General features: G+C 32.6%; 1 protein-coding gene and 1 non-coding gene across 6 annotated transcripts in view; both read left to right on the top strand.

Moving 5' to 3' along the window:
- LOC143346560 (uncharacterized) overlaps positions 1-22,126 on the top strand; it is a 110,875-nt gene that overhangs the window by 18,269 nt on the left and 70,480 nt on the right. The window contains exon 1 of one of the 5 annotated variants that reach the window (XM_076774756.1): positions 3,237-4,072. The exons of the other annotated variants lie outside the window; for them this stretch is intronic. Coding sequence (XP_076630871.1) covers positions 4,011-4,072 — 62 coding nt within the window. The 5' untranslated portion in view covers positions 3,237-4,010. Of the gene's footprint in view, positions 1-3,236; positions 4,073-22,126 lie in introns of those variants that run through there. 5 annotated transcript variants of the gene reach the window in all.
- Positions 21,989-22,060, top strand: Trnap-ugg (transfer RNA proline (anticodon UGG)). The gene has a single exon. It is a non-coding gene; the product is annotated as a tRNA-Pro (tRNA).

Raw genomic sequence — 22,126 nt, 5'->3', positions numbered from 1 at the left:
TTAGAAAAAAATTCGAGAAGGTGTGAAATTTTTCGACGGAAAAAAAAATATTTCAAATCGTTCTGGAAAAATTATTTTCAGTTACGGGGGTCAATTACAATCATTTTTGGTGAATAGATATACTCCTGAAATTTTCCGCATTTTCGAAAAAAAAATTCAATACGGTCGGAACTTTAAACGTTAATAACTGTTTAACGAAGCCTTCATCAATAAATTGTTATTCTTGATTTTCGTCTTATTTTGGCCTCTAAAATCCTCTATTAAAATTTTTCCCAGGGTTGGCCGAACACCCTGTATAATTCAATGGAACATAATCGGATTTTACACCCACTACGAACAATTACAGCTTTTACTAATTCAGCACAACCCACCTATCCTCTGCCTACAGGAAACAAATTTTAAAAAACACCACCACACAGTGCTCAAAGTATTCACTACATTTAATAGCACCGAAATCTCACTTGACATCAACCTGGAAGCAATTGCTGTTACTGTATCTCTTCCAAAACAAGCAAATAAAGTTAAAGAGCAGATGTCGTTAAAATTCATATCGTAAACAAGATATTTATCGACGCTAAAAATGCTTGGAAACACTGATCCACTGGATAGAATTAATAATATCCTATCCAGATCGACCACACAAGAATTACATAAGAGCACCACCTGAAGAAGATGCCTCCACCTTATTGTGACAAGTACCAACACCCTCTAACCCTCGAATACATATTGCTCTCTTATACAGGATACGAAACCTTACGAATCCAGGCAAAACTTCCAAATTCACTAAAAGAAGCTTTTAATAATACCGAGAATGCGATGAATATCCTCAAATTCATCCATAGCAACAAATTACTCTAGGAATCTATTTAATCATAGACAAATAATAATCTATGTCGCTAATGACCTCGTTGTCGGTACGACGTTAAGCTTTCAATTAAAGAAAAAAATTAAATTTGTATCTAGATCCATAGATTTAATTCTATAACTAAGATATTTTTGTTCCAATAGGTGAGATTAATAACAATATAAAGTTTGAATAAAACAAAAGGAGATCGGCACAACGTAATAGAGTATCTTATTGTATTTTGTCAATAAAGTGGCTTCAAACGAGTTAAAACCAGAAATACTCCGTAGGAATCGCGTGCAGATTATACCCAGCCTTGGCCTAGACAAGATGAAACCGAGATTGGCGTCATGGTTGAACGGTTTTCATCCTCTTTTCTTATCGTAGCTTTCGTAATCACTCGATCTTTCAACCCTCCGACCACCTTATCGATCGTTAATTCACTCGTTTCAGAAATATCTTTCTATCTTGGGGTAGGTCAGACTCCGAGGGACTACGCCGTGGGGTTGGAAGTAGTGACCTGACGTGAGATACTCGATAGATGATATGGATTGCGTCATCAATAAGTTTCTCAACGTCATGCGATAATTTTCGTTAAAAAATATGAACTAGCACATTGCAAAAGGTTCTCTCGCACCTCAGAGAGGAGGGGTCCAGACTTTTTATTATATGTAGATTATTTTACAGTAATTCTACGTGAGTTAAACAGAGTTTTTTAAAATCTGTATATTTATTTCTCTCAAAAGTACTTTAGTAACAAGTAAGACTTAGTTTTAATACCATACAAAAATCGTACAAATTATAATCGCTCGCATCTAAAAACATTTCTTATTTATAAGATCCGTTTGGTATCTATCCTTGACGTAACGTACTGAATATTTGAAATAATACGTGTTGAACTGCATGAAATTAACATTATCGCTGTAACAAAAATTACATAATGGAGGTAGTTGCTATTCCGGTTATTCGAATAATTAAATAAACACTGATGAATAACCTACATTGTTTTCGTTCTCGTATCTACTGCTATGTTAAATTCATAGAACAGTATTCTGATTCAGAAGCATCACCTGGCTTTGTATCAGAGATATGTGTAACTTCCGGCTATATCATACTTTTTTTTAATTTATGTCGCTATCCAATAGAATACCCAATAGAAAATGAGTTATTTTAGATAATAGTTCTTATTCACTCATTCTCTATGTAAAAGTTACAATATCAAATGTCATGATTTTCTGGTAAGTTATTCCTATGATATAAAAAAAAATGGAATACAAATACTCACATATATATATTGAATTTTGTAACCAGTCTTTTGCATCTTTTTATTTACTGCATTTCGAAACATTCAAAACTGCAAAAACTGGTAGCAAAGAGGCAAAAATAATAATACTTTTCCTCTATTATATTATTTTAATTCAAGGTTAGGTTAACAATACATAGATGCCTTTAAACCAAGCGTATACTTATTTTTAATTCTATACAATTATTTTCATTTTTCCTTTTCATTCAATTCTAATTACTCAATGTATAAGTTTGGTATAATAAAGACATTATTATTGTTGTATTTAATTGTAGCTGACAAATTAGAGAAGTGTGTACTATGTTTTTGACAAATTTAATGATGTTAATAATTTTGTATTACTAAAATATTGGATATTTAATTTACGAGACGAATTTTCAAAATCGATTTTCTTGAAAATGATGCTTCGAACGAAAAAACTTTATACCAAATTTGTTGTTTACTTTTCAATGGTGAACATTCCCTTTTCGGTTGTACCATGAATTTCGCCGTGCCCTGCATACAATAACTCAAAACAATCAATCTCTATAAAACTATCTAAGCGAAAAGGTTAATATTTTAACCTAACTAAAATTACTAGAGTTACTATAGAACTCCAGTTTGAGAATTTTTGTAATTTCCTCGGTTGGGGGATGATCCCTCTTGAGTACGCAGCGAGATCGTTACAGATTTAAGACTAAATAATTACCAGTGACGTAGAGAGGTTCCGGTGGAAGGTTAGGAATAAAAATAGGTGACCTAGAACGAGTTAAAAAGCTACAAAACTGTCATTGTAGGTACAGTATACTGTCACGCGAAACTATTCTCCAAACGAGGAGAAAAAAGTGAGACTCTGTAGGACGGGGGGGAAAGGTACGAGAATCGCGAAGAAACTGGAAAGGAGTTGCTCGATGCGTGTTTGAAATACGTCCAGATATCGGTGCTGGGATGCTGTTGCAGAGGGTTGAGGATAGTGACACGGTCCGTAGCAGTGCGATGGCGCGACCCAGGGTCGCGACAAGGGGTCATGGGGGTGGGGGGAGAGGAAGCCGTTTCCCCGCGTCCGTGGGCCGGCTTTTCTCGGGTCGGGAGCCAGTCGGATGTCAGACGCGACGGGAGTTGGTTCGTTGCTTTCGGTACGCCTCGGTCGCGGTCGGCTTTCGTCGGATACTCCTGGCTTTTACCACACAGTCGCACCGATCGCTCTGCATATCGCGACCGATGCCCGAACACGCGCGTTTCGTGACAATTCGACGACCGATCGTTATCGGATAACCGATCACCAGACGGACGCGCGCAAACGACAAAGATCGAGCGACAGGTCGTTGCACTTTGTACGTTCGAGCGTCGCTTCGTCAAATTTCCGTGCTGTAATTTGTGTTTACCGACCGCGCCTCGATACCCGTTACTCCGTGACATTTCTCTTGACGATCGATCGTTCACCTGCTCCGACGGATGCTGTGATTTTTTTTTTACTACTCTCTGACGGTTTGAAGTGCTAGAAGTCTATCTGTGATATAGTCTCGTGTGAAACGGAATAAGTGTGATCGTGCTGGCAGGGACATACGGTGGAGTGGCACGCTGAACGACCTGTTGTGTGTTCCGAAAGCAGTTCGGGTTCGCGTCTGTGGGGACCTGAACGCGGATAAAGAACTCGTTCGTGATTCGAGAGTCGAGTCCGGCGGGCAAACAGCCGCAGGGAAACGGTTCTCACGCAAAATTCCGGCGATAATGCTCACTAACGAAGCGATGAAACATCGTGCGATCAGCTGACTAGCCGAATTGTTCGGCGGCCGTGGCTACTACTCTGCCGGTAACAACAAACGGCACAAAACCGGCAAGAATTCTCACCAGCGGCAGGAAAGATTGCCAACCTGTTCGGTTATGACGTTCAGCACGCAGTTTCACACCGAGAAGTCGCAGTTTTCCAGCGATAACTGTACTCGGTACGTTTCTCTCTCTTTCTCCTATCTTGTTATGGTGTTTTATCGGGTGTCGCGAACCGGTTCTGTTTCTCCGAAGCGATACGCAACGCGGCGAGTCCGTGAAAAAATAATCGAATAGCTCCCTGGGAAAAGGGGCGTATGTTACGAATGTTAGAACTTTGTTTTATCGTGGATTCGTTATCAAATTTAATTTTTTTAATTAATCTTTAACCTTTAGTTAACCGCACACTTTTTGTAAATTCAAATGTACATTTAAAGTTTTCGAGACAAAAATGTTTCAAATATGCGAAATTAGTTTCCTCAATTTTGCAATCTAACCAAAGAATTAAATAAATACATATACACGTACATACACGTTGTAATACTTTTTATAATATTTTGTGTTGCAAAAAGATTATATATTATGTCAAAATTGTTTATAATAATCTTTACCTATTTGGATACAATGTTTTTTACAGATAAATTTTGTACATTTCTGCTATCTTACTCTAACTAAATGTAAATTAAGTATAAGAAATGTAATTACTTTCTCTAAATAAACGTATCTTTTTAATATTTGTATTTTGATACACGAAATATGAGGGCACAGTAAATTATAAATTGTATTATACGTGTAATGTTTAAGCTACAATATAGTACAGAAACTCGATATTCCAAACACGATACGATAAAGGTGCGCCGCGTCTATTTTATTTTCAAATAACATTGTCCCAAAGATCTTAAGTGTTACTATTTTTCTTATTAATAAACTATTTAATTAGGAACAATAGGAGTTTGATATAACGTCAAAGAAACATAAACAAGCATATTCGTAATGATTTAGATACATTTTTTGATAATATTAAAAATGAATAAAAAAAAGATGAGTTACAACTAAAATATCCCGAAGAGCAGAATTAATCTTCTATAAGTACTAAAATATAGGGATCAATGATATGAAATTTAAAAAATATTATTTAACTTGCCCTAATAAGTCTGATTTTATTTAAGAAAATTTTGATTACGTTGTTTCAATTGGTACTTATTGAAAATTTATCTGAATTCATATATCCTCTGTATTGGTTGCATATTTTTGCATTTTTTAATAGTAATAAATATAAGTGACAAACGAAAGTCATAATGAATGAAAATAAAAGCAGTTCATAAATTAAGTAATTCTAACGATCTTTACAATTATAATATAAATAAATGATTTATATACTTTTACACTGTTTTCACTAAGGAATTATTTCATAAATGAATAAATAAATATTTATATACTTTATGATTGACGTATTTCATTTTGTTTCAAAATTGTTTAGCATAGCATAGTTGTTTGTATTTCTATAGCTATGCAAAATATTAAATATTACTTATGCTGTAGTTAATAATTAAATTTAAATTACTTCGAAAAATTAAAAATTCAAATTTTATGAAAAATAAATTATAAATAATCTGATATTATTTATTATAAGAATATTTGCAATTAGAATAAACATGCCGTAACTTTTAGATACGTATGCTATTCAAACATTGAATTATGCTAATATTATTCTGACGTGTATTATTGTGGTCGTCACAATATTCCTGGTATGACTTATTTATTTTGTTTATGTAGATTATTAATTGCAAGCATGAATATGTTTAGCGTACCAAAACAGGTTTTTGTCATTATTTTTAATAGTCTTGGGAAAAGTAAGACCTTTATACGCGGAATTTTGTATGCAAATAACTTTTGGAATAGAATAAATAACTGCATGTAATCGAGAGATTGGACTTACGTAATATATTGATAGGAGATGAATATTAACATGTAGGAAGTATATACCTAGTTCCGGAAATTAAAAATTTACATATAGAATGTAAAAAGTGTTCGAAATATTTAATATTCATAGAATTATACATTCAGTGTTTATATCTCGTTTTTATACGTGTTTATTATACATTATTTGATATATATATATATATATATATACATTATTTAGATACTGTATTATTAGATAATGTATTATTAAATTTTCATACATGGAAAGAAATCATTGGATTTAATAATTTTTAACAAGTTTCATTAAAATCCATATAAATTTTTTCATTTCATTATATTTGAATTTGAAATTCTTAACAGAATAATTATACTTTATTAAAAAATTTAATTATAATAGGTATTATCTTGTATGTAGGCGGAATTTGTTATATTTTTATTTTTGTTTCTTCAATACAATATAGAATGACAGAATATTGAATTGACTATCGTGCTTTATTATAAACAATCTTTCATAAACACTATAGTGAAATTTCTTTATTATAATAAATTAGTACAATTGCAAACATTGTGTTAATAATAAACCGTGTTCGAACAGTAATTTTTATTAAATATGACACTGGATTATTCTTTGCTCTGTAGAGATTTGCTTATTATGATAAATGAATGCATATAACAATAAAGAAACCTGTTGCAAAACAATTTTAATATTGAAACTTTAAATTGTAGAATAGTTATAATTTATTAAATGCGCAGCAATTTGCTTTTTAAAACGTACTTTTTTCTATCCACTTGGCCTCAGGTACACATTTTAGTACAACCGAATGATTGAAAACCTAATCTTTAAATGCTTCAAAACAAAAGACAAACCGATAAAAATATGGATAAAAGAAAACGTACCAGAAGTTACGTTTAGAGATTAGTTTGAAAAATGAAAATTTCTCTGCACAATCATTAAAATATGTAATAAAGTTTTATTTGTAGGTGGTTACTATTAACAAAGGAATATTTTAGTAAAACCTCTGATTTACATTCAAACTTTTAGATGGAGATAAATTAGGGACTAATAATAATAAATTAGGGTAGAATTCATAAATTTAATGGAGGCTACAAAAGTAAAAACTGAGACAAACTTTGAGTTACGTAGTTTACAAATTATCCAAAGTCAAAGTTTCGGTCTTCTAGAACATTTCAGAATTTTGAGACAGTTTTTGAGAGATCGAAAGAGGAGTTTATTAGAAGAATTCGTATAATTGCTCGCATCCAGGTACTCCAATTAATAGTAAGAATTTCTTTCCAAAATAGACAAAGACAAGAGAAACAAAACTTGAACGTTTTAACTTGCTGAAGTTTCCGGTCGAGAAACCACGGAAATTTCTTTCCCTCTCTGAAATGCTGAGGTAACTCGGGAAGCAATTAGAAGTTAAAGATCTCTGACGTCAATTTACTGTATCCTTGTACCCATCTATGTGTATGTGTGTTTATACTACTAATTTGGAAATGGGATAGTTATATCCGAACGTCATGCGATGCTACGTATACGCGTCATTTTTATTGATATTCATTCACGCGCACCGTCGCTTGAAAGAATCTCCGTCACAGAATATCGTATATTTTTATAGACTCCGAGAGCAGGGAAAGCGACGGTAAAAAGGTATTCGAGCAACAAGGAAATTATCTGGAAACGATACAGCAAAGCTACGTTGCAGTCTTATCGCCATCTTTGCGTTCCTACGCGTTAAGAATTTTAATGGTGCCGCATGCCACGAAAAAATTCTCATACGCATTAATTTCAAGACTAAAACGGATTCGAATAAATTCTCAACTACACCGTATTTTTATGAAATCCTTTCCTTCCGTTTTATTAATGCATTTATCAACTTTTAGATTCTTATGACTGCAGTAATCTAAATATATCATAAAATTTTTTATTTCTTGCATTAATAATATACGCATTTATGAAAATAAGTGCTTCGAGCTTAAAAATTCTCCGAAATTTAATTTGATGTTATCGTTTTCTTTACAAAATTTAAAAATGTATCTCACATCAGTAAAACATCAGTTTAGTTTTTTGGAGTCTCTTTGCGACTTGCGTATTTTTATTAAAAATGAAAGATTTTACACAAACGTTTCCTAAATGCCTTTAATTCGTTTTGGGTAACTTTTCAATCACCCCCCGTGGTTTTCACACGTTTGAACGAAGCTTCCTTGTATTCCTATTCCGCTTGGTTCCATTCTTTTAAACGGCAAGGAAAAGGTCGCACATCCATTGCCGTATTAGGCCCTGGTTATGGTCATTGCGCCAATTCAGTTCGACATCCGTCCACGTCATTCGTTCGCGTGTGGACAGGCACTTCGTTTCGTTGCTAAATGCCAGTGCAGAACGACGCATTGGACCATACAAATCGAATTCAGGGGAGTCGACGTTGAGAAATACCAAGGATTTTTTCTTTTCTATCCGTGGTCCTCAGTTTGCCTTTTGAAACGTGAACATAGCAAGCCCCTCGACAAAAGTTGCAAATTCGAGGCCGCTCCGAGACTTTTAACGAGGGCGGTAGGCGATTTTATTCCGGGGGTCGACCTTTCCGTCCGAATCTGCGGCTGGGCGTCGCGTGTGCCGTCCGACGTAGAGATTTAATGTGATAACATGGAGAACGAGCAAAATATACATGTATAGCAACTGCGAGGACATTCAACATACAGTGATCCTCAAAACTGTTACAATAATTGGTATTAAAATTAAAAATGTCGAAAATTAAAGTAGCGTAATTATGCTTCAAAAACACAAAAAATAAAAATTTAACTAGTTTGATTGTTTGTATTTTAATGCATCTACTGCCATGATGGTCACTAGTGATTGACATTATAAGGGGGTATTCTAGTCTAGAATCTTCAGAAATAGAAACATATCTGAAAAGCTTTCAGTTACGTATAATTATGGAAAGATCGATCAAGATCTTTTTTCAACTTATTAAGTCGAGAAAATCCTACCCATTTAACACTGTTTTATTTTATTTCATTTTAGAATGTCAATTATATAATTCTGAAAATAAGAATTCTATATTTAAATTGACGAAGTAACGTGATATTTTTTAAATAACCAACGTAGTTCGAAAATATAATATTTCGAAACCTTTCAATGGACGAAAGTATAAATCTTTTTGCGTTATTAAAACCTTGAACTGATAACGATTCAATACAAAATTAAATTAGTATAAAGAATATATTTAATTAACATTTCCCAATATTCATTGTTCAACATATCTTAAAAATTTTCCCTTTGACCAAAAGGCTATCTGCCTTCTCCACTCCGTGGCTAGATCCTTCGGACCCAAGTTTTTTCAGTAATGCGATGTCGGGTCGCCTGCCTTACTTGATACATTCAAACCGATTATAAAACAATTAGCCCTGAGATGCTTGATGGCTAGCTGAATCAGCCATAAATCTGCAGAAAAGCAAACATCGTCGAGCTATTCATCCTCAATACATTCATAAAAGAGGCTGGTGTTAACATGTATAATTTTAAATATACGATGTTAAGGATTTATAACGATAGCAGGTGCAAGTCATAGTATAACAGGGTGTACGGCCACCCCTGGAAAAAATTTTAATGGGGGATTCTAGAGACTAAAATAAGACGAAAATCAAGAATACCAATTTGTTGATGAATAAAATGTTAAAATGTTATTAACGTCTAAAGTTCCGACCGTAATGAATTTTTTTCTCGAAAATGCGCAAGATTTCGGGGGTATGTCTATTCACCAAAAATGATTGTAATTGACCCCCGCAACCGAAAATAATTTTTCCAAAACGATTTGAAATTTTTTTTTCCCGTCGAAAAATTTCACACCTTCTCGAATTTTTTTCTAGAAAGTGGGTAGGATTTCGGGGATATGTCTATTCATCAAAAATGATTGTAATTAAACCCCACAACCGAAAATAATTTTTTCAGAATTAATTAAAAATTTTTTTTTTCGTCGAAAAATTTAGGCACCTACCCCCTGTCGATTTTTCTTAAAAATTCCTTTTTCATTTTTAGTAATTTTGTTTGACGCCCTACAGAAAAGTTGTCTAATACTTTTTTGTAGGTACCCATGAGCTCTACCTCAGAAACAAGTTTCATTGAAATATATTCACAATTATGGGAGTTATGGCTGTTTGAAAATTGGACCATTCTTATGGGGTTTTTCTCATTTTGCGGTGTCAAGGACCAACTTTTCGAATATTTTTGCGATTTGTACATATTCTCCATCAAAATATGCGTAGTTTGCTTTTTTAAACATTAAAATCGTCCAATCCGTTCAGAAGTTATGACGTTTTAAAGATTCGCATGAAAATTCGGGCAGACATTTCTGGCCAGAAATTATATTTTCGGTAATGAATTTTTTTCTCGAAACTGAGTAGGATTTCGGGGGTATGTCTATTCACCAAAAATGTTTGCAATTGACTCCTACAACAAAAAATAATTTTTCCAAGACGATTCGAAAGTCTTTTTTTTCATCTAAAACTTTCAGCACTTACTCGAATTTTTTTCTCGAAAGTGGATAGGATTTCGGAAGTATGTATATTCACCAAAAATGATTGTAATTGACCCCCGCAACCGAAAATAATTTTTCCAGAACGATTTGAAATTTTTGTATTTAATTTATTTTCTGTTAATAACTTTTTAACGAAGCCTGAATCAACAAATTGGTATTCTTGATTTTCGTCTTATTTTGGCCTCTAGAATCCTCTATTAAAATTTTTTCCCAGGAGTGGCCGAACACTCTGTATACATAATAAATGAAAAAAAGTAACTTGATGGAGATTTGAACACATTACCAAAAGCTTCATAACTAATTGCTCTATTGTCTTAGCTAAAATTTCTTCTACAGAATTTCAAGTAATTCTCTTATCACGTGCGTACCAAACGTTAAATCAAAATATCTCAAAAACAAAAGCCTATTGTGAAGAAATCTATTAGGTTTTTTGATACTAGGTATATACTATAACTTGCACCTGCTATCGTTTCAAAAGCAATTTCCACGATTTTAAAGTCCCCTTGTAAGTATTATATATTGCATGGTTTAAAATAAAAATGAATTATGCTGTTATTTTTAAATTATAAAATAATATATATTTCAAGTAAGTGATATTTTGATCATTTAAAACAAATTTTGCTGAAAGTAAAACAACTAAAATGTTATTTTTTTGTTACAAAGATACAATACTGGAATGGCAAATATTAAAATTTTATTGTTATGGTGTATGTGAATATTTATAAATTTTAATCAGTTGCATGGCGTCGTATAATATATTAAGAATTTAATACTTTACATATTCGCTTAACTCGAAGGCCTTGTTCGACGCTTAACGGAAATTTTCGCGTAATCGAGTCATCAATCGTCACAATATATGCACTTATAACTGCGATCACTTTAGGGGTTACTTATTTTTTTACGACTTAAACATACTATTTTACATATAATAACTAATTTATAATGCATTGGTTGTAGAATGAGATTTTAAAACATTATAATTATTAAATTTATTAATTAAATTTAATAATATTAAATTAAATTATTATGGAAATTGGTTTAAAGTCCGTTTTATCACTATACCAACCTATAATTTATAGAAGAAAAATATAGATTGATACTATAATAACAATATAAATTGTCTGAAGAGGTTAAATATATCTATTTAGAATAATTCAGGAATATAAATATAATATATATTTTATATATTTTATATATTTTATCTGTTTTAAAATTACTGTAATATTTTTAACAATCTGCGAGATTTAACAGCAATGAGTTAAGAGATGACAATATATTGGAACATTGTATGTTTAATGATTGTTACGACTGTAACAATTTTCTGTTTTGTGACTCTTCCACTCATGAACGCCGGCGTCGAAAAAGACGAAGAATTAGATAATAGCGAACTCGTCGCTCCGAACCGCCATTTTCTCATTATCGGCCATTATTTCATTTTCGACTTTTTCACCTTGTGCCATTGAATGAACATTTGATCATTCCACAAGTGAGTATAGTGATTCCGGTTCAATACCTGAAATCGTATTACATACCACCAATATAAAGAAAAATTACAGGACAATTATCCTTTTAAGTAATGTTTTTAGTTACAAATAACGATTAAAAGTGACTGAAATATTTCTTTTTATTGTTGATATAATCATTATCGACAAGAAAAATTTTATAATAATTATACTAATGTCCTTTCCTGAATGACGTCTTCAAAAGAGAATTCTCTCGCTCTCTCCCTAAATTGAAGAACGCAGTAGGTTTAAGATATACACATATACCTTCCGTTTTTAACAAAGACATTTTCAAAAGACGTAAAAGCGTGTTGCATTTCTTTTCCTCATAACCTAATAACATGCGTGCGTTTATAAAAATATCTGTCGGCATAATAACGGGTTTAGATTAGGTTAGTATGCGTGTGCGACGTCGGAGAGCGACAGTAATACGTCATTCGATGCACGTTTACACGTGACGACGAAGCTGGCAACAAAACGTAATGGAGGTTGCAGTCAAGGCTGTAGAAAGGCGTTCCTTGTCGCATCTTGCGAGCCATACTAACCGGTCGTCGACCTGCCCGTGCTCACAACTCTTTGTGCAAGGTCATTTTACGTATTGTTAGATTCATTTTGCCGGACGTATTATTCTTCCGACGTGTGTCGCTGCCTTTGTCTCGAGATCACTTGCGTGACCGAGAGACGAATCCACTCTGGTACCGATAATTTTGCAATCGATACTAAAGGGGGGAGGGGAGGATTCTCGTGTAATAGCTCTTAAAGTAACCGACACTTATTTTTTTCCTTTTTAGCTTACAAAGAGAGTACAAGGCCTTGGGGTCATCGATGTAGTTAAATTTTTGCAGGATGACACATTTGATTACCTTATTGGTAAAGCTGTATGATTATATGGGCCATTATTCAATAATTTTTTAGATATTTGCAATTGAAGAAGTTTATCATTTTTTAAGTGCAGTTCTATTTAGAATGATTATCGTGTAATGATTTAGCTTAGCGGTAACGAATCGGAATTTGTAGGCTTTAGACCCCGGGTTCGACTTCAGGGCGGATAAATAATTTTTTTTTCATTTGGAAACAATTTTGTACATATAGAGATACATAACAGAGTTTAAATAAACTGCACATCAAACGTTTTTGCTTATTAGAAAATTTCCAAAAATTTTGTTTGCTATTGTCATTCTTATAAGTATAGAAAATATTTATTAAAAAATAATAAGAACTTTCATTGTACTTGGAAACAATATATAAAACATAATAAACAAATATCAAATCATTCTAAAGAATTAGTCAAATAAATAACATTGAAATGTAATTTTTAAATTATTATAAATATCAGTATTTTTTTCATTAGATGTCAGACACGCAAGAATTGATATCTTAAACCATAATATAGTATTTAGCAAATACTTCTAATAAATATTATAATATTTTTTAAATTGATTAAAATATAAATATTCATTATTAATTATATTTTTAATTATTGTATCAAATTATTTTTTTAACATGTTCCCATTAACAACAGTGATTAAATTGTGCACAAAATAGTTTTGTTTAATAATTTTCTACAATCATAATGAAATATTAAATACTTCTATATCCGTCAGAAGCTAATTATACTTTGATATTTCAAAAAACTTTCTCCATAATTATTTCTCCAGAGACAAGATGACTACTATTGTAAAAATGTGATGTTATAAATCCCCATGTTTTAGGAGTTACAGAAGTTTAATTAAAAACGTGTTTCTACATGTGATTTATAAAAAGTGTAATTACATTTTTACGCCAAAAAATTCGACTTGTTTTCCTCAGAATTAACAAAAGAAAAAGTGGAAGATTAATTATATCATAAAATTATGGTTTACCGAGGCAGAAACGCCAGCTCTTCCGCCATCTTTGTTTCACGCCGTTCGAGAAGTTTACGAAAACCGGGAAGATTTTTTCTTTAAGTACTTCTGGAGCCTCCGTGCTTTGCAAAGTTCATCGAGTTTTCTTAGACGGCAATGGACTTACCAAGAAGCAGCACTCAGGTTAATTAGTTTTCCGCTCTTTTGCGTAAGAAAGCATAATAGCACGGTTGTCACGCCGGGAATAACTCCTTTTTGCGAAGTCATTAAAATTATCTCCCTCCATCTTTAGAAATCACAAATGAATCAGTTGTTTGACAAATGATGTACTTCAAGTCGGAAGGTTGGAACAAATTAGAAGAAACCCTTTCTGGATAAAAATCCTTAAAATTGTAGATACTTCTATTCTCTGAAGATCCTTGAATAGTCTCTCTAAAAAGGGATGATAATTAATAACAGATGATATAGCATGATATAAACAGAAATTCATTCAATTCTTTACCCTTCTTTTACAGTGTATTTTTTTACATGATTGTAAAATTGCATGATTTTTTTAATTACATGATTTTTTTTTTTACACGATTTTAAAATTACACGGTATTTTTTGTACATTACCGTCAAATTGCATAATTTTTAAAATTATAAGGTATTCTTTTTTTTACACGATTTTAAAATTACACGATCGTAAAATAGCTTGATTTTAAAATTGCAATATTCAATACACATTCTATCCAACTTTTTATCAATTGTACGTTACATCTATATTATGTATATAGATTATGCATGTATTTCAACAAATTATATACAGATTAAAATACCTAACTAAGATATTAATTTCGGTATTGCTGGTTTTGGTATTGTAAAGATATCGGTGGAATTTTGATTTTCGATTCACTGCTCTAAATGTTGTGCGCAACGAAACCTAAAAAAGAGTGAAACTTCCAGCTGTTACGTAAATGGCATTCGTAATGATTTCAATTTGACGCAGGAAACAATTCAATATTGTGTTCGCGGTATAACTATACCGAAAAATTATTTTCTAACTGCACACTAAATTTGTTTAAAAGAAATTTTCAAATACGTGTATAATTCTGACTTAAATAAAATGTGAAACGTTTTCTCTAAAAGTGATATAAACATGCAGCGAATAAATTTGATCCGATTCAATTAAATATATGAAACATGTTTTAATAGAGCAAAATATACTATTGAAAAATAAAAAGCAACGACTGCTTTGTATAATTGTCTTTTCTTTATGGAATTATGGCCACACAAAATAATAGGTCACGGTATTAATTGTGAATAAAATAGGTTTAGTTGATAAAAGTGTTAAAATACTCCACATTACCATTTCAGGTTTAATTTCTGGTTATGTATTTTGTTTCATTTGTGATGAATTATATTTACCTTAGCCTTACACACTCATTACTATTGAATAACTATGGGAAAATGATTCAACTGATAATACAAATTATAACAAAATTGCATAAGGCTCGTTATCATGAAACTACATCAAAGTAAATTGATACTGTTGCAGATTAATTGCTGCAACATTGTATTTGAAAATGTCCTAGTAAGTATTTCGTGGAACAGTTTTATTCAAATTACATAATTACGGAATAACTAGTACGTAGCTCCAAATTAGCTGAGATTCCCCTATATTCTTCCTCATTATGTTCTTTAAATTCTTTCTTTTTTCAAGTTACAATATAATAAAATTTGCATTTACTCAATTATTGAATACCAAACGCCATGTATAAAATGGAACACAAATCAACAGTTAAGTAGAAAATATGATGTGACCCCAGCTTTAATCAGATGAAAAACACGTTAGACTGTCTAAAGAAAATCAACATGTACCATAAAATGTAGACCATGATGCAGTATGGTTGATAATGACCAAGCAATCTATACGACGTAAAAAATAAATAAAGAAGTAGAAGAAACAAAATATTTTCAATAATTTGATTGCAAATAGAATACTACGTATTTTCTATTCTTCATTTGTTGTCCTTTTCTACATTCGGGAAAATATAAAACTGAACGCCATAGCTCAGCACGTGTCTTCCTGAGAACTGATAATGAATCATGCTTTCATAACTGCGACATTTTCGTCCTGTGTTTTTTTTATCCAAGTATTGCTGTATATATTTGTCTTTCAAATATTTGTCGAAACCCATCGAAGAATTAAAAAGTTTTTATCTTTTGCCAATTTTCGTCATTTATCCAGAAAATACTGTAAACTTTTCCCCGCTACCCGAATCTCGTCGTAATTCATCTCACGGTTACGAAACATGTTGTTTATAATTCGCGATCTAGAGACAGCAACGCATCGATGAAGATTAGCAACGATTTCGATAAATTGAGTCACCGTCGTCGAAACTTATTTATAGCGGCGACACGAGAATAAGTGGTACTCGTTCTTGTTGCTTCAATTGTTAGCCCCCTTGTCCCACCGCGTCCCTGGCGATCGACACATCCGGGTAAATGGGGCAAAGAGCGAGCCAAGAGTTGAGGGTACATGGGTTATCTTGTCGAGATTTGTAGAATGAGGTCATGTCGATCGCAATTCATCTATCGGGGGCCATTGTGTTCCTCGTCTCGACTCGTACGCGCGACAGTTGACGATTCTGTTTACTTTTTTTGTTGTGCAATTTCATGCGAAAGTTTCTACGGAACCTGCAGTTAAATGGGGGAAGTGGTTTCCGGTGAATCTTAAGTCTTTAACGGTCGGATGCTGGAGACTACTTTCGAACCACGCTTACGAGTACATTAGCAAATAAATTTTTAGCAGGTTTCTAGCTTTATATTAAAATACACATATTTATAAAATATAATAAAAAAAATTATTAAATAATAAAAAAAGATTAAGTATGAAACTTTGATTTTGAGGTAACTCTTAATTGATCGATAAGAGTTGATCAAAATTAATTCGTTTACGATCAAGGTATAGTATTTTACGATTTATTTATAAAACTATAACATTTCTTTAAAAGGTATTTGCGTCAAGGGTATGAACGTTGAGGGGATAAAAACCACTGCCCTATGCTTTATATTAAAATGCACGTATTTATAAAATATAATAAAAAAAATTATTAAATAATAAAAAAAGATTAGGTATGAAACTTTGATTTTGAGGTAACTCTTAATTGATCGATAAGAGTTGATCAAAATTAATTCGTTTACGATCAAGATATAGTATTTTACGATTTATGTACAAAACTATAACATTTCCTTAAAAGGTATTTGCGTCAAGGGTATGAACGTTGAGGGGATAAAAACCATTGTCCTATACTTTAAATATTGTTGGCCTGAGGTGCAAAGACGAACACCGCAGTGGTCGACCAAGTGAAGTGACCATACCGGAAATGATGATGAAAATCCACACAACGGTATTGGACAATCGTCGACTGAAAGTGCGCGAGTTTGCAGACATGGTAGGCATTTCAAAAAGTGCTGTACAACGCATATTGACTGAAAATTTGGATATGAAAAAGCTATGCGCAAGATGGGTGCCGCGCTTGCTCACAATGGAACAAAAACAGCGTCGTGAGAATGTTTAAATCGAGTGTTTGGCGATGTTTCACAGGAATAAAACCGAGTTTTTGCGTCGGTTCATAATCATGGGTCCATCACTTCACACCTGAGTCGAAGGAACAGTCGAAACAATGGACTGTAAGGGGAAAACCAGCTCCAAAGAAGGCGAAGACGGTTCCATCTGCTGGCAAGGTCACGGCGTCAGTTTTTGGGGATGCGCGTGGAATAATTTTCATTGATTATCTTGAAAAAGAAAAAACAATCAACGGTAACGGTTTGAGTGGTAAAATCAAGAAAAAACGGCCGTATTTGGTGAAATAGAAAGTGTTGTTTCATCAAGACAATGCACCAGTTCACACATCCGTTATCGCGATGGCCAAAATCCAGGAGTTAAAGCGCGAATTGCTCCCTCACGCACCCTATTCGCTAGATTTAGTCCCCTCGGATTATTTTCTCCTTTCAAACTTGAAAAAATGGCTCGATGATAAAAAATTTTCCAATAATGAAGAGGCGGAGTCTGCGGTTAATGGCTATTTTGAGAAGCTCGATGGTTCTCGCTATAAACAGGGTATCGAAGCTATTAAACACCGCTCAGAAAAGTGTACCCAGCTAAAAGGAGATTATGTTGAAAAATAAAGATATTTGTTCCCACATTTCTTGTGTTTTTTGTGTTAGGTCGGGTACTTCTGGGACCACCCTCGTATGAATGTTCATATAACACCAGCCACGCATTTTATAGAAAGCTTCTTCATTTTTCCTCGAAATTCGATGCAAGATAGTCTAGCTAAAAACGACTCCATCGCAACTTATTGTAATGTTTGGTAATTTAAAAAGGTTTTTTTGAATCGTCGGTTCTCGGCTCAATAATATAACACATTTAATAGATACCGGTGTGATATTTTTGCAGAGATGTATTTTTAATTGTAGACACTCTGGCTGCCGACTCTTAATTAGAACACGTTTTATGATTGGCGTTTGAAGAGACTGCTTGTCAAGCGGTATACAGAATAAATATCAAATCGCGCGTCGATGTCCATAATTAAAAGCTTAGTAGGATCCGTGTTATCGGAGTTTGTTAAGAGTGTATGTTTATCCCCGTGTTTGATCTGCATAGTAATTAATGCGGTGCGTTTGAAGGAAACAGTGTCGTGCGTTCTCAAAGGGTTGTTTATTTTATTCACATCGTTACAAGTTACGATGGAATGCATAATTTTACAGGAAACTGACTTCCCTCTTGAATACCTTTTCCCAGCGTTCGTTAATAATTACCGGCTCCAATAAGATTATGCTCTAAACTATTTTTTGTTACACAGTAATCTACCAGTGATTTGCACTTACAAATTAAAATTGGACATCCTGTACGTAGCGTAGGAAGCATAATTTATTCATCAGCGAAAGTTTAGCAGGCATTCAATTTAATCGAAAGCTCTCTTCGAGTAACTTTATATTCGATCGAAGTTATTAAAAACGGAGTAAAAGAACGTATTATTTAAAAAAAATATAACAAAAAAATTCAAAAATCGTTCAACTTGCTGTTCTAACGGAGGAATTAAAAATGGAAGATTTGAACAAGTCGTGGCAATTTTCTCTCCGTAAACCACACGGTTGTTGATAACGAAGAAAAAATAAATATGTGTGGTGTTTGTTTACCCCGTAACTATACAAGCATATGAACAAGGATTTTCGTTCTTTTTTCTATTTCCTTTCATACATCGACGTGAATTTAACGAGGTACCCTTTTCATTATGCGGAGCAAGAGGCCGGCTTGCTTAATGAAGAGCGGGTAGGTTGGTCGACGTTAATTGGGCGACGGAAGCTCAAAGCTCGAGAGCTTAACTCCGTCGCGCAAAACCGACGCCCTTGCTCTTTTCAAGCTCTTCGACGCGAATGCCACATTGTTGATCGTCGTGGCGCCGGATTCGTTGCCACACACTGTGTAAAACTCACCGAAAGGAGGATGTTAAAAAATGTAATCTAGACTAGTGATATTTATCAGGTCAAAAAGTAAGTTATTTAAGAAACGATTGAAGTGGAAATAGCATACAGCAGGGAAATAGAAATTGTTCACTTTAAATGTTTCTAAGTTTAAATGAAACACGTGGAATGCAAAAATTCAACGATATTTTATAGATTAAAGTTGATTTTTATTTTGTACTTATGAGAAAAGATGTACATAACATACCAGGTAATAGCGTATATGTATACATATGTAGAACCGACGATTCATTATTTACCGTAAGTATGATGAGAAAGTTGTTTAAAAAACGATTGAAGTGGAAATAACGTAAAGCAAGGAAATAGAAATTGTTCACTTTAAATGTTTCTAAGTTTAAATGAAACACGTGGAATGCAAAAATTCAACGATATTTTATAGATTAAAGTTGATTTTTATTTTGTACTTATGAGAAAAGATGTATATAACATACCAGGTAATGGTGTATATGTATATGCAGAACGGTAAATATTTATTTTAGTTTTAGTATTAGCTTTGTTTTAAATCTGTTCAATTTTTTTTTCGAATTTTTTACAAAAGGCTGTATTTTATCCGTATAAAGAATATAGATTGGGAGAGGGTGAAAAAGTAATGCGCTTTTGCACTCTTTTTGAAAAAAAAAAAAAAAAAATTCCGATGATTTTGAAATACGTTATAGAGGGCAAGATTGCAAACAACTTTTACCTGAACAATAATTGCCATTCGGTTTTAGTTTTCAAGATATTTGCAAAAATTGTTGGCACTATCATATTTATTCCGTTTGTATTTACGTATGCTGTGGGTAGGATTTCGAGGGTATGTCTAATGACCAAAAATGATTGTAATTAACGCCCGCAAACGAAAATAATTTTTTTATCGCCGAAAAATTTAGGCACCCTTGTCGATTTTCCATAAAAATTTGTTTTTCATTTTTAATAAATTTGGTTGGCATTATACAGAAAAGTTGTTTAATACTTTTTTGTAGGTATTCATGAGCTTTACTTCTCTACTATATTTCAATGAGATACCTTTACTATTGTAGAAGTTATGGTCGTCTGAAGATTGGGCCATTTTTATGAGATTTTTCTCACTTCACGGTGTTAAGGAACAACTTTTCGAATATTCTTGGAATTTCTAGATATTCTTCACTAAAATACGCGTCGTTTGCCTTTTAAAACATTAAAATCCTCCTATCCGTTCAGAAGTTATGATATTTTAAACATTTGCATGAAATTTCGAGGAAGCATTTCTGGCCAGAAATTATATTTTCGGTAAAGAATTTTTTTCTCGAAAGTGCGTAGGAGTTTGGGGTATGTCTATTCACAAAAAATGCTTGTAATTGACCCCCGCAACCAAAAATATTTTTTCCAGAATGATTTCAAATTTTTTAATTTAATTTTTTAATAATTTTTTAACGAAGCCGCAGTCAAGAAATTGGTATTCTTGATTTTCATCTTATTCTGGCCTCTAGAATCTCCCATTAAAATTTTTCCCAGATGTGGCCGAACACCCTGTATGTATGTGCATAGCGTCGTACGCTAATTACTAATTTTTTTCTTAACAAATATTGATACAAAGTTCAATTTTGATGTAAAATCAATACAAATAGACTATATACATTATAGTATACATACAATATGTAAAGTATAAAAACATTTATTAATTAAACATCGCTTAAAATTAGTTGTTTTCTGTGGGAACACAAAGCTTGGGATGTTATGTGTCATGAAAACAGATGAAACGTAAACATTTTCGACAGTGTGAACATATGATAAATTCTAATTTATTACATATACATTTTTTTCAATAATGCGTCAGGGAAACAAACTTGATTTACTTTAAGATTGTTAGTATCTTAAATTCCTAAAACATCTTATTATCATTATATCATAAATAAGATCGTGTGTTTATTTAAAAAACTACCCAACTTACCTAAAATAGTTAAATTATAAACTTCATTACAGGAAAGAATTATGTCGATAAATTAAATATATAATAGGTAGCATTTATCATGTCACGATTGAGAAGAAAAATTTGTTCGTAATTACGGGGACAGAAAACAATAGTTATTTAATTAATCTACGATGAGAAAGTTGTAATAGACTTGCCGAAAGGTCGGAATGCAGTAGCGTGTAGAACTTATCTAATTAATGTGCTCTATCCTTGTCGCTCGTCATAGGTCAGTCTGTTGCTGCAGTAATTACATAGGAAATCGTTCGAAAAGTCTGTTGAAGGTCTAGCAAATCGGAGAAATCATAAATCTGTCGCTCTAGGGAAACAACTGTAATACTATGCAGCGATGGAAAACGATTATTTTCAGTATTTATTTTTCTGAAAAATAGAATTGTTACGAAGCATTTATAACTCGACTATACAATATCTGATACATACAGTTCATTTGAAAACTTTAATTCTAAGTGACTCAAAAATGACACATTTCTGGCAAAAATGTTAAATACCAAAGTTTATTAGTGTCAAGGAGGAAATATACCTGGCTTATTTATTTTTAATTGTTGAACTCTGTCAAGGTTATTCGAAGGGTAACTTTGTTTTTTTAAACAGAACTTATATTTTTATTTACAGACTCCTGTTCTATGCGAAAAAAGAACAAACTTTTGTATGGACCATTTTTTTTTTATTATTAGATTTTATCGTAAAAAGATATTTAGTGAAATATCGGTAGTTCAAAAATATATAAAAAATAGACAAATTAAATGTTCTTGTATATGGAGAAATATTGTTCATCAGTTATAACTGTACTTTTGTTTATTTGACTACAAGTGGCTCAGTGGTCTAGGGGTATGATTCTCGCTTTGGGTGCGAGAGGTCCCGGGTTCAAATCCCGGCTGAGCCCAATTTTTTTTTTCTCTTTCTTATAAAAGAATCTAATATAAATGTTTTCTAATAATAAAATATTGTA

The sequence above is a fragment of the Colletes latitarsis genome, chromosome 10, assembly GCF_051014445.1.
Source record: "Colletes latitarsis isolate SP2378_abdomen chromosome 10, iyColLati1, whole genome shotgun sequence".
In the NCBI taxonomy this organism is placed as follows: Eukaryota; Metazoa; Arthropoda; class Insecta; order Hymenoptera; family Colletidae; genus Colletes; species Colletes latitarsis.
The sequence above is the reverse complement of the archived record's forward strand: the minus strand, read 5'-3'. Positions and strand labels throughout refer to the sequence as shown.